This window comes from Nerophis lumbriciformis, linkage group LG08 (genome assembly GCF_033978685.3).
Source record: "Nerophis lumbriciformis linkage group LG08, RoL_Nlum_v2.1, whole genome shotgun sequence".
NCBI classification, from domain to species: domain Eukaryota; kingdom Metazoa; phylum Chordata; class Actinopteri; order Syngnathiformes; family Syngnathidae; genus Nerophis; species Nerophis lumbriciformis.
The window spans coordinates 31,207,501-31,221,561 of record NC_084555.2 but is presented as its reverse complement, the minus strand read 5'-3'; the positions used below and the strand labels follow the sequence as shown (position 1 = coordinate 31,221,561).

Genomic DNA, 14,061 nt, shown 5'->3' with positions numbered 1-14,061 from the left:
TCTGTTGCGGAACGATCTCCCTCTCCATGTGAGACAGGGCCCTTATTTGGCTACTTTTAAGACCTTTCTTAAAACCCATTTTTATTCACTAGCTTTTAACCCAGCATGAGACTTTAAACTGTTTTTAACTTTTTTAACTTTTTATCTAACAAATTGTTCTTAGGATAATTTGTATTTGCTTTTTCAATGTGTAATTTACTTCTGTTTTAAATGTTATTTTTTAGTCTGTCCTTTGCCTGTATTTCTGTGTGGTGTACAGCCCTTTGTTCTTCAACTGTGCTTGTTTTTAAAGGGCTGTATGAATAAAGTTGGTATGGTATGGTATGGTATCAACATATATTTTGCATATTAATGAAGACAGACGCAAAATGGATTGTACGCGTTATTCTGCTCATTTAACCAACGCAATCCACTTTGCACACGTTAGTAGATCAGCTCTGTTGGGCTATCAGGTTTGCACGTGCTTTAGAACACGAAAACCTTTAGTAAACGCAGCATAAGAGCATCGCAACCTCGCTAAGAAGCATTTTTTTTTGTCTGAGGAGTGAGGATTATTCTAAATGTACCAGCTCGAAGAGACAGCAGGTGCTGAAAGATACAACCATCTCATCAAACGGCATCTCAGTGAGAGAGGACATTGCAAGACACTGTTTGATGTTCTTATTTGAAACGTTTAGTAATAGTGCTACACAATAACGCTCAAAAGCACTCACAAAGTCTGCCATTAGTGATAGCAAACACCGAAAGTATTATTTTTTTTGTTGTTAACAGAAGTAGCATTTGTTGCTCTGCGCTCTGTGAAATCAATGGGCCCAGGAAAGAGGTAACGATAATACTTAAAATACCCAGAAACTGTAAATATTACATGTTATCATGAATTACTACATTACATACATACCTAAAAGGCCTACTGAAATGCAATTTTCTTATTTAAACGGGGATAGCAGGTCCATTCTATGTGTCATACTTGATCATTTCGCGATATTGCCATATTTTTGCTGAAAGGATTTAGTAGAGAACATCGACGATAAAGTTCGCAACGTTTGGTCGCTGATAAAAAAAGTCTTGCCTGTACCGAAAGTAGCAGACGAGTAGCGTGACGTCACAGGTTGTGGAGCTCCTCACATCTGCACATTGTTTACAATCATGGCCACCAGCAGAGAGAGCGATTCGGACCGAGAAAGCGACGATTTCCCCATTAATTTGAGCGAGGATGAAAGATTTGTGGATGAGGAAAGTAAGAGTGAAGGACTAGAGGGCAGTGGGAGCAATTCAGATAGGGAAGAAGCTGTGAGAGGCGGGTGGGACCTGATATTCAGCTGGGAATGACTAAAACAGTAAATAAACACAAGACATATATATACTCTATTAGCCACAACACAACCAGGCTTATATTTAATATGCCACAAATTAATCCCGCATAACAAACACCTCCCCCCTCCCGTCCATATAACCCACCAATACAACTCAAACACCTGCACAACACACTCAATCCCACAGCCCAAAGTACCGTTCACCTCCCCAAAGTTCATACAGCACATATATTTCCCCAAAGTCCCCAAAGTTACGTACGTGACATGCACATAGCGGCACGCACGTACGGGCAAGCGATCAAATGTTTGGAAGCCACAGCTGCATGCGTACTCACGGTACCGCGTCTGCGTATCCAACTCAAAGTCCTCCTGGTAAGAGTCTCTGTTGTCCCAGTTCTCCACAGGCCAATGGTAAAGCTTGACTGTCATCTTCCGGGAATGTAAACAATGAAACACCGGCTGTGTTATCCGGCACAACAGTCAAGGGGTGCATCCTACGGCGGGGTGCATTATCCGGCACAACACCTGCCGCAATACACCGCTTCCCACCTACAGCTTTCTTCTTTTCTGTCTCCATTGTTCATTGAACAAATTGCAAAAGATTCACCAACAGATGTCCAGAATACTGTGGAATTTTGCGATGAAAACAGACGACTTAATAGCTGGCCACCATGCTGTCCCAAAACGTCCTCTACAATCCGTGACGTCACGCGCAGGCATTATCATACCGAGACGTTTTCAGCAGGATATTTTGCGCGAAATTTAAAATTGCACTTTAGTAAGCTAACCCGGCCGTATTGGCATGTGTTGCAATGTTAAGATTTCATCATTGATATATAAACTATCAGACTGCGTGGTCGGTAGTAGTAGGTTTCAGTAGGCCTTTACCTAAAGCATGGATATAAAATGGTGTTGGAGGTTTTTGAATGCTGTTTAGGGGACTTTAAAGGTGGAATAGATCATATCCCAATGACCTGCATTGTTAGCTGCCTCTTACTAGCAGTTTTTCTACTAATTAGATCGCAGAGAATAAGCAAAGATGTGTGTTTTCTTGCCTGACATACTGAAAGGATTGTGGATGATGGGCAAAATCATCATTGTCATTTGTTTATCAAACTATCATATCGTATAGCCTGATACCCACCCTGTTGCATCTACAACCATGAATTTCAATGTTTCGTGGCCAACGTTCTGCCGAAATCTAAATGTAGATGACAAGACATCAATTGCAACTAAGACTTGAAGATGTAAAGTTATAGGAAACGTGGGGAGAAGTTCAGCCCAGGAGATAAAGTAAACATCCACTGTGTTGATGAGATAATTCCCCATTAAAGAAGGCCACTTTTGATAGCGTCACCATTTGAACCTCAAAGGTGAGACTTGCCTTTATTTCATTTTCGTGTGATTGAGGTTACGTCAGCTTGTGTTTGCTGACTTTTGTTTGTATGTGTGTGGTGTTCACACTGTCTTTGAACAATTATGACATGAGGATCAGCAGGGATCAGAGAGAGGTCACGCCTCTTAATTTGCAACGGAGATGAGAAAGGTGGTCCTAGCTTTTAAAAAGAACATCAGGGTACTTCACTTGCATGCATGAGACTGCAGATTGCTTTTTCTGCCTGGCGGAAAAAAACATCCACCTGCATTTGTATTCATATTGTTACACATTCTGTAATGTACACATGGACTACATACATAATAGTCCCTCACATCATCATGTGTAATAATCATTTAATATCAATTCTACAGTATTCACTCACTCCCGGTAGTTAAAGGTCTCCTGTTGTGAAAAGTTTGCTTTTAATGATGTCATTATAGTAATATGAGTCCCGAGAGCCTGTTTATGAATACCAAACATGAAAAAAAATTATCTTCATCACTTCTGCGCTCCATTTTTAAGAGAAGAGGCACTCAGTTTTAAAGTTCTATGTTTTTGTGATGTTCCAAATGGGGGAAAAAAAGCATGTACTTAATGTAAGACAGACAGAAAAGGGTTGGCTTTACTACACATCTTAAAATGAAGCCTGGAGCTCAGCCAACTATCTGTAGTCAGTTACCTTATGGTTAATTCCGGACTAAAAGGCGCTACCTTTATACTACACTTTAAAACCCGCGGCTTATAAAACGTTGCGGCTAATTTATGGATTTGTCTTCGCTAACGGCCATCATGTTTTGTGTTCAACAAATAGTTTTCATTAAACACAAACAGAGACACTGGAAAGGTGTGTTATTGTTTGTGCTATGGCACCATCTTTTGGACGAGTTTGGTCACTGCAGGAGCTGCGGGGTGAACGTCTACAGTACTTCCTTGTGTTAGTGCTTTCAGCCAAAAGTACAAGTCCCATTCTCAATTTCTAGTCATCAATAGTGTTTCTACTTGTATGGTTTCTTCATTCATCACTCCAAGCAACGTTTGTAAGTTTTACAATATAATTAAAACTATTCAGTCCCATATGTGATGTCTGTAGGAGTGTTTTCATGCATATTTGTGTGTGCTTTCATAATGTAATGAAGCCAGCGTTGCTAGCATTAGCTAATATGCTAATACGTTTATGAGTTTTTCACCAAAACGTCACTGTGGAGTTAATGAGTCTGATAAGCAGATTGAAGAGCTAGCTTCCGCAGCTAGTGGGTCCATGACGGTGACTTCTGTTTTGTTTGGTCGGCCGTTTTACTGCCGTATTACAGGCACTGTTTGGAAACAATTAAGGTATGTAAATAAACATTTGCAAAATATTTCTGTGTAAATAACTCCTTTCACAACATATATATCTGCGGCTTATAGGCCGGTGCGGCAAAATGGAAAAACGTTTTTTCTTCCAAAATTTAGTGGTTTGGGCTTATGTACTGCTGCCCTGTATAGTCCGGAAATACAGTAAGTTTGATCTTTTCATTTTTCCAAAACATACAGGCTAAAAACTATCATGATGTACAAACCCCAAAACCAGTGAAGTTGGCACGTTGTGTAATTCGTAAATAAAAACAGAATACAATGCTTTGCAAATCCTTTTCAACTTATATTCAATTGAATAGACTGCAAAGACAAGATATTTAATGGTCAAACTTAGAAACTTAATTTGTTTTTGCAAATAATCATTAACTTAGAATTTAATGGCAGCAACACATTGCAAAAAAGTTGGCACAGGGGCATTTTTACCACTGTGTTATATGGCCTTTCCTTTTAACAACACTCAGTAAACGTTTGGAACTGAGGAGACCAATTTTTGAAGCTTTTCAGGTGGAATTATTTCCCATTCTTGCTTGATGTACAGCTTAAGTTGTTCAACAGTCCGAGGTCTCAATTGTGGTATTTTAGGCTTCATAATGCGCCACACATTTTCAATGGGAGACAGGTCTGGACTACAGGCAGGCCAGTCTAGTACCCGCACTCTTTTACTATGAAGCCACGCAGTTGTAACACGTGCAGAATGTGGCTTGGCATTGTCTTGCTGAGATAAGCAGGGGCGTCCATGGTAACGTTGCTTGGATGGCAACATATGTTGCTCCAAAACCTATATGTACCTTTCAGCATTAATGGTGCCTTCACAGATGTGTAAGTTACCTATGCCTTGGGTATTAATACACCCCCATACCATCACAGATGCTGGCTTTTGAACTTTGCGCCTATAACAATCCGGATGTTTTTTTTCCTCTTTGGACACAACGTCCACAGTTTCCAAAAACAATTTGAAATGTGGACTCGTCAGACCTCAGAACACTTTTCCACTTTGCATCAGTCCATCTTAGATGAGCTTTGGCCCAGCGTTTCTGGGTGTTGCTGATAAATGGTGTTCGCTTTGCATAGTAGAGTTTTAACTTGCACTTACAGATGTAGCGACAAACTGTAGTTACTGACAGTGGTTTTCTGAAGTGTTCCTGAGCCCATGTGGTGATATCCTTTACACACTGATGTCGCTTTTTTATGCAGTACCGCCTGAGGGATCGAAGGTCCGTGATATTACCACTTACGTGCAGTGATTTCTCCAGATTCTCTGAACCGTTTGATGATATTACAGACCGTAGATGGTGAAATACCTAAATTCCTTGCAAGAGCTTGTTGAGAAATGTTATTCTTAAACTGTTCGATAATTTGCTCACACATTTGTTCACAAAGTGGTGACACTCGCCCCATCCTTGTTTGTGAATGACTGAGCATTTCATGGAAGCTGCATGGAAGCGATCACGGCACCCACCTGTTCCCAATTAGCCTGTTCACCTGTGGGATGTTTGATGAACATTCCTCAACTTTTTTCAGTCTTTTTTGCCACTTGTGCCAGCTTTTTTGAAACATGTTGCAGGCATCAAATTCCAAATGAGCTAGTATTTGCAAAATATAACAAAGTTTTTCAGTTCGAATGTTACGTATTTTGTCTTTGCAGTCTATTCAATTGAATATAGGTTGAAAAGGATTTGCAAATCATTGTATTCTGTTTTATTTACGATTTACACAGCGTGCCAACTTCACTGGTTTTGGAATTTGTATGTGGTTCCATGTTTGATCCACTTCACATCCGCTTTATTTACTGAATATAGAACAATTTGTTAAAAATTCACAAAGCACTGCATAGTACAGTAGTTAAAATACATGTTTTAAACCAATATAAAACTAAAGACGGTGTAGCGCATAAAACATTCAACTAAATTCAACTACAATAAATTTAAAAAAAATTAAAAACAGACGGATCACACAATGTAATGTGACTGTAGTGTTCACTGTAGCTATCATAGTTATGCTAGTGTCCTCCACCCCTTAATGTGGCGTTGTTTTTGAAATAGCAAATCTATTTTGTTCAAACTTACAGCGGATATGTAAAAAGTGCACCTTTTAGTCAAGCACACAGGCAGGCATGGACAAACACAGCTCATTAGCATTAAAGCTACAGACACATAAAATAGCTTGCTGCCAGCAGAGCTGACTAAACGGTAAAACTCCAACAGCAACACCATTATTATTATTATTATTATTATTATTATTATTTTGGGATGTATTTAATACTGTAGAATGTGTAGTATTATATGGAGCCTTTAAAGTAACAATGTGTCGCAACTGTACCCCCCCCCCCCCCCCCCATTGTGCCTTGAAATAAAAACAGAATATTTAGTCACGGTCATCCTTTACTTTAGTAGTCTTGAATATTTGTGGAGCAGCATGAATGCCAACAAATTTCTTTTAACCCCTATCCATATAAATTCACCATATTGGAGCAATGCAGCTTTTTATGCTACAAAACGGAACGGCAATGTTTAAGTCAAGATGAATACTACACGTTTCTTGATATGGCAGCAGTTGTACATGTGTGAATGTGATGTAAATAAAAGTAATGATTAAATGTAATCAAAAATCTATATGTGCCATACTGTACATATGGCATCATTATACATGTAGTAATACTGATCGAACATCTGAAAAAAGTGACAGAAATAAAGTAAAGTGAGTCTGAAACCAAAAATAATATTATACATTCCCACTGTTTAGGATAATATAGTATCTTTATATACAGATCACACAGATGTGTATGAATAGGTGCATGTAAAATGTCAATTAATTCATATGGAATTTTACCACAAACGTACAGAATTCCTAGCCCCTTCCTCCTTCGTCACTAAAAAGAAAAAAAATTACAAATGTCCTTCGACGTTCTCACTCTCAGTTAATACTGATCTTGTAAAGCAGTTGCACTACATTCTGGAAGGTTTGCTCATTTATGTAATTTTAATACATTTGTTATTGTGCTCTAAAAATAAATAAGTTCTTAAGTTAAAGTGTAATTGTTGACATTTTTATTTGGGAAATACATTTATTTCCATGAGTTTGTTTTTGTAGAAAACATGCACCAAATCAAATTCAAGTTTGAGTCAAAAAGTATAAAAGCATTAATTTTAAAAAGTGTGAAAAAATGTTGTCCTGTAATGGGTGGGCACGTCAGAAAGTACTTTACAAAAATATCTTCACTTCGCAATTATCATCATTCTAAATTTTATTTCTAATGTCATTCTAAATAACATACTTGCTTTCTTTATACACCCAGAAAATAAAAACGACCCTTCAGAGACTGCCAGTCTATTTATCGACTTGACAGTGCGGCGATGTCACTTGAGGGGGTGTCCAGCGGGCCATTTTGTGCGTGCGTGCGTGCGTGCGTGATTAACGATGGCTGCAATGTATAATGTAAACAAAGCTGACCTTTTTGTCACCCCTTTATTCACAACCCCCGCCACCACTGGATTATGTCACCCACTGACACACATAAAATGTCAGCCACGTGACTCTTACACATTTTCCCCTCCACTGTCATTCATCTCCCTCTAAATGTGGAGCAAAGGGTACTTGAGTTCATGCTCTCGCCCATCTCCCCTTCGTCTACTCTCGTGCATCAGCCTGTCTGCTCCTGAAGAATGGCAAACCTCAGTTAAAGCCACCTTTGTTTACATGTGCTTCTGAGAAAATGTGGAGTTCCACCTCTTATCCTCTCAGCATCACGGGGATACCCATCTCTCCCTCTCTTTCTCGTCCTTTCTCCGTCTCCCCCCATCTCTTCATAGAGCTTGCTGAATAATTCAGAATTAGTATGAATTTTTAAAGCTTTAGTCTGCGTTTCCTGTTGGAAACGTGCGGCGCAGTAAAAGGCCGCTGAGGCAGTTCCAGTGGAAAGCTTCTTCCACTAAATGCTCATTAGGATGTTTTCATACTCTTCCTTTGTCTTTGTCATCTTTTAAGCAGGGCGCTCCATATTTTCACATTAAATTTGCTTCAGGGACTTTGTATCCCTTGGTTTTATGTGCTCTGCTTACCACCCTCCTGTGGCTCTTTACTCCAAGAAGTCACTAAATTGTGGCGTCATAACATCGCAACACACTAACCTACTTTTAGAGAGAGCTCCAGATTGTTTTATCACAGAGGTACTGCATAAGCTCTGTCAAGCACATAAAACATTGCCTCCTTCAGAAAGTTACGTAAATATTAATATATTATAATGTAGAGGCACTATTGTAGACTTTCCATTCCTCAGTGTCCAGTGCATTGTCTGCCTTTAAGCCCAAATCAGCTGGGGTAGGTCCAGCCACTGCCTTGACCTGTGGACTCAGTAAGCAATATGTTAAGATGTATACATCAAACCTTTTGCAAAACAATGCATCTTCCATCCATCCAACCATTTTCTTCCACTTGTCCCTTTCGGGGTCGCGGGGGGTGCTGATGGAAGGCGGGGTACACCCTGGACAAGTCGCCACCTTCTTGTTCAAAGCTTATCTGAGTTAAAGTGAAAGTACCACTGGTAGTCACACACACACTAGGTGTGGTGAAATTACCCTCTGCATTTGACCCATCACCCTTGTTCACCCCCTGGGAGGTGAGGGGAGCAGTGAGCAGCAGTGGTGGCATTGCTCGGGAATCATTTTGGTGATTTAACCCCCAATTCCAACCCTTGATGCTGAGTGCCAAGCAGGGAGGTAACGGGTCCCATTTTTATAGTCTTTGGTATTACTCAACATGCTGAGAAGCATATTTTGGTGTCATACCTTATCAGATCAACTTGTCCTTTATTCTGCTTTTGTATTCTTTTTGTTGTACTTATTAGCTATAACAAAGTGCAGTCCGCAGCTCGATTTTTATTAGCCCACAGGGAATATTTCATACGTAAAGCAAAAAGTTTTTTTTTTTAAAGTGTGTACAGAGATATGTTTTTTTGTTTTATGTCTGCACCAGATTAAAGTTAAAGTCCCAACAATAGTCACACACACACTAGGTGTGGTGAAATTATCCTCTGCATTTGACCCATCCCCCTGTTCACCCCCTGAGGGGTGAGGGGAGCAGTGAGCAGCAGCGGTGGCCGCGCTCGGGGATCATTTGGTGATTTAACCCCCAATTCCAACCCTCAATGCTGAGTGCCAAGTAGGGAGGCAATGGGTCCCATTTTTATAGTCTTTGGTATGACTCGGCCAGGGTTTGACCTCACGACTCAGGGCGGACACTCTAACCACAAGGCCACTGAGCAGGTTTAAAGATTAGATTAAAATGTCTATTTTGAAATGTGATATGTACGAAATTGGGTGCTTTTACTGATATTGACCAAATTCCATCGGTCCTGCCAAGTATCAATTCACATAAAATCAACCGTCGCCATATTTTTATACTTTTGATGTTGGTCTGCTGGCTCAAACACTTGGCGGGGTAACAAGCACTCTACCAGCACTTATAACATACTCGACCGGGCTGTAAATTTACAATTTTCAATGCCCACAAAGCAAGTAGCAAATCACCTAGATCGCCAAGATCAATAATAAAACTAGATTTTTGGGCAGGATTTCTGCGTCAATCAACAGGGATACACTTAAGACCCTTGCCGGTGGCCTCATACGGTGTCATTTTGACTACGCCTGCACCTCATGGTTCACCAGTATCCCCAAGCCACTAAAAACCAAACTGCAAACTTCCCAAAACAAGCTGGTGAGACTCCTGCTCAAACTCCCATACAGGACTCACCTAACTCAAGCCCACTTTACCAAATTGGGATGGCTTAGAGTTGAGGAAAGAGTACACCAAAAACGCCTGGTATTCAAAATACTCAGAGAAACTGTCCCCAAGTACCTGTCCAACTGTTTCACCAGAGTAAGTGATGCTCACAGGTACTACACAAGAGGGAGTTCCTCAGACCTCGTTACCCCCAAATTCAAGACTCTCATGGGAAAAAATGCATTCTGCTATTTTGCCACCACACAGTGGAATGCAGTACCAACAGACCTTAAAATTCGAACATCCCTACTAAATTTTAAAACTGCCATAAAATCATGGCTCAGCTCAACCTCGACCTGATCTGAACCAAAATTGATCCCCAGCTACTCTTCGAAGCATCAAACAGGTTGATATGTGGTTATAGTGTATTTAAATTTTCTCATTCTGTTTTGCACACTCTTGGAGTCAACATGTGCATAGTCATGTACATAGTGTCATGTTAGTGTCATGTACATAGTGTATATACTGTACCCCCCCCCCCCCCATTTTGGAGTCAACATGTGCATAGTCATGTACATAGTGTCATGTTAGTGTCATGTACATAGTGTATATACTGTACCCCCCCCCCCCCCCATTTTTGGTATATATTGTTTTTCAAATCACCTGACATGTATACTGTGTATATGTACATCATTCATCCATTTTTTTAATATACATGTTACAGGTTATATATCCTTTATTATTGAATGTATCAAATGTGATGAATATTTAATGGACCACTATGGAAACAAGCCTTTTGGCTTTTTGTGCCATCCATTTGCCTTTTTAAAGCATTACATGGATTCAATTCTTTAAGATGTCAATAAACTTCTCAATCAATCAATCAATCAGTATGCCTGATACTAGAAAATGCTGAAACATCAGTAAGTCTCCACTTTTCAAAATGTGGTAGCTCAATGCTAATTTACATTGGCTTTGCCATAGACATACTACTGATTAGCATGAGCAATTTTACCGTATTTTTCGGACTATAAGTCGCAGCTTTTTTCATAGTTTGGCCGGGCTCCAGTGCGATTTATATATGTTTTTTTCCTTCTTTATTATGCATTTTCGGCAAGTGCGACTTATACTCCGGTGCGACTTATACTCCGAAAAATACGGTACTTGGCAATTTCAACTCCTCCAATTATGATAGTGAAAACTGCAAATAAGATGCACGTTACTATCAAACCGCTTGTGTTTAATAAGAACAATGTTTACAGTATAAACACCTTTTAGAGTGCAACAAAGTACTAGACTCAGTTTATTGGGAAGGATGACTTCCTGACAAGTCTACACACTGTAGTCTATACACTATTGCCATCTTACGTTTTCGAATTGCAACTGCATGCAACATCTCCTTCAAAATACTTGCACATGAGACTTAGAAGTGTACGAAATCAAAATGTAACAACTGGACAACACAGTTATCATTGTGTGTTGAAAAAAAATATGTTATTATTTAACAAATTAAAATGTATTAACTAATGAACACACAAAATCCAAATTACAAAAATTACAAAATCAAATATTCAAATTAAGCACTAAGGAGCCAGTATTATTTATCAGGGACAAATAAATTGTGTGTTTGACCCTTTATGATACGAAATATTCTATCAATGATTTAACTTTAAACAAACAAACTATTTGAATGGTTCCCTCATAATGATTTCCATCTGTTTCATGCTTCTTGTGTCCTTCACTGGTCCCTCAGTAAGAGTGATGCTGTTCCCATCTATGTGAGCAGTTTTCTGTAGTGCTAATGTACATCAGGGCTTTTGCCTAAAGTCCAAAGTATTCTCTGGAATACAGAACCAAGGTACTGCCAATACCTGACAATGAAAATCTGGAGAATGGGAGAACATTTTTTGCTGTTTATTTTGCAGTTAAGCTTGTTGGAAATCTAACATATACCATTACTGTCTTCCAGCTAACTCAGGCGGCTCCCTCCAAGGTCCACACACACCTCAATCTTCTGGCAGCAGTTCCACAGTGGAATGTGCAGGAGAGCTCATTCCTCCGACACGTGCGGCCACCCCTCTTGGACAGGTCGCACCCAACAGGTACCTTCTCTTTTTCTACACTTACTGCTTGTTTATTTGGATCTTGACTGGGTGCATTTTCCACCATTGCAGCATCAGTCATGACTCATTTGGGTCATAGTTTACATTTCATAAAATATCTTGTGACACTTTTAGACTGAAGCGTATACGTCAGGAAAGGAAGGGGAAAGTAGACTTGAGGCTTGATCAATCAATCAATCAATCAATTCCTTTATTGTCATTGTCATAATAACACTTAAGTCATACATGAACAACGAGATTTTGTTTGAGCTTTGTCCAGCGGCATAGAAACTGCATTGATGTGCAGGTTGACGATAGTTTACATTTTAGCATTTTAGCATTGTCAGGAAGATCGCGATAAGAGGGACGTGGGGGTGGGAACAGTCAGATGTCTGATGGGTGTTACGTTGATGTTGCAGCAATGCAATGTCCAGAGCACAATTATTGAGGTGGTGAAGAGTGAGGTAATAAGATGGTCCGGGGCAGCAAAGGGGCAGGCTGTTCATTTAGCAGTCTCACAGCCTGTGAGACATTCTGGTGGTCCTGGCGCGAATCGATCTATACCTCCTTCCAGAGGGTAGCAGGTTGAAGAGGCCATGTGCTGGGTGGTATCTGTCCTTCAGGATGTTGTGTACTCGCTTTAGGCAGCGAGTTGTGTACATGGCACTCATCTCTGGGAGTATCGTCCTTGTAATTTTCCCCGCCGCTTTAACCACTCGCTGGAGGGCCTGTTGGTTCGCTTTAGTGCAGCTAGCAAACCACACTAAAAATCCGTAAGTGAGGACACTGCTGATGGCACAGTTGTTAAAGTTGACCATTGATTTCTGCGGAATGTTTGCACAATTTAGTTTCCTCAAAAAAAAAAAGACGTCAGTTATGATTGGAAGATGAAGTCATGAGCTCATATGTTATTCCACTTTACAACAGAAGATATCAGACATTCTTTCTGATATGATCCTTGATTTTTTTTCTAGCAAAAGAAATCATGTTTTTTCACCATGTGGTAGTTTTTTTTAGGACTGACACAAGCAATACATAGAGCAACACAATTACATGTGTATCTTGCCTCTTCTCGTGCAGTCAGTTGGGATAGGCTCCATCTTCTCTGTCATATCACGATGACAGAGATAAACTAAACAAACTGCACAAAATGAACTGATTACCAGTGGTAAAACGGTATTTTCTTAGCATTTAATGGTTGCATTCAATTGTGTAGAAATGGCTCACATAAAAATATTGAGTAAACACAATGCATTTCAGTTAAAAACATATATTGTATTGCGTATGTATGTGTATTTGTATGTATATATGTATGTGTATATTTATGGTATAGTATCAGTTTATTTCGAACATGCAAACATTTACATGTGATACGTCATATACTGTAGCTTGCAGATTCTCATTTCTCTTTACAACATGTCCGAAAAGGAGTAAGAAGTAAGGCTTATTTAATCCTATCCCTTTTCTACTTCATATTAATTTCTAACACATATCTTCACTTCCTGTTCTCATCTTGTAACACAGTTTACATTCTATAGTGAAGTCAATTCTGATTCTCATAATGATATGAATCATACACAAATTTCAATTAAGTTCAAGATATTAATCAACATTTTTCTTCTTTGTACTTAGTAAACACTTGTAGCTTGAGCAACCTCTTGAACTGAGTCATATTAGTACAATGTTTGATTTCTTTGCTCAACCCATTCCATAATTGAATTCCACATACTGATATGCTATGAATCTTAAATGTTGTACGTGCAAACAAACAAACAATCCAAAAATGGATTAACTCGCTGGAATATAAAGACAATATAACACACATCCATAAACGTGGATGCATATGCAAAAGTGCAATACACTGTATTTATCTGTACAGTAATCTATTTATTTATATCTGCACCTTATTGCTCTTTTATCCTGCACTACCATGAGCTAATGCAACGACATGTCATTCTTATCTGTACTGTAAAGTTCAAATTTGAAGGACAATAAAAGGAAGTCTAAGTCTAAGTCTCTCTAAGATGTTTTAAATTAGATTTTTCTCTAAGGTTATATTTCTCTTGAAGAATTGTTGTACATTCTTGGGTAGCAGGTTATAAATAGCTTTGTACATAATTTTTGCTGCGTGCAGCTGCACCAAATCATAAAATTTTAGTAATTTAGATTCAATAAAAAAAGGATTTGTATGTTC

General features: G+C 39.2%; 1 protein-coding gene across 3 annotated transcripts in view; it reads left to right on the top strand.

The window, feature by feature from the left end:
- arid1b (AT-rich interactive domain 1B) overlaps nt 1-14,061 on the top strand; it is a 584,854-nt gene that overhangs the window by 552,230 nt on the left and 18,563 nt on the right. For all 3 annotated transcript variants that reach the window (XM_061968668.2, XM_061968667.2, XM_061968666.2), the window contains one exon: nt 11,735-11,867. In XM_061968668.2, coding sequence (XP_061824652.2) covers nt 11,735-11,867 — 133 coding nt within the window. The remainder of the gene's footprint in view (nt 1-11,734; nt 11,868-14,061) is intronic.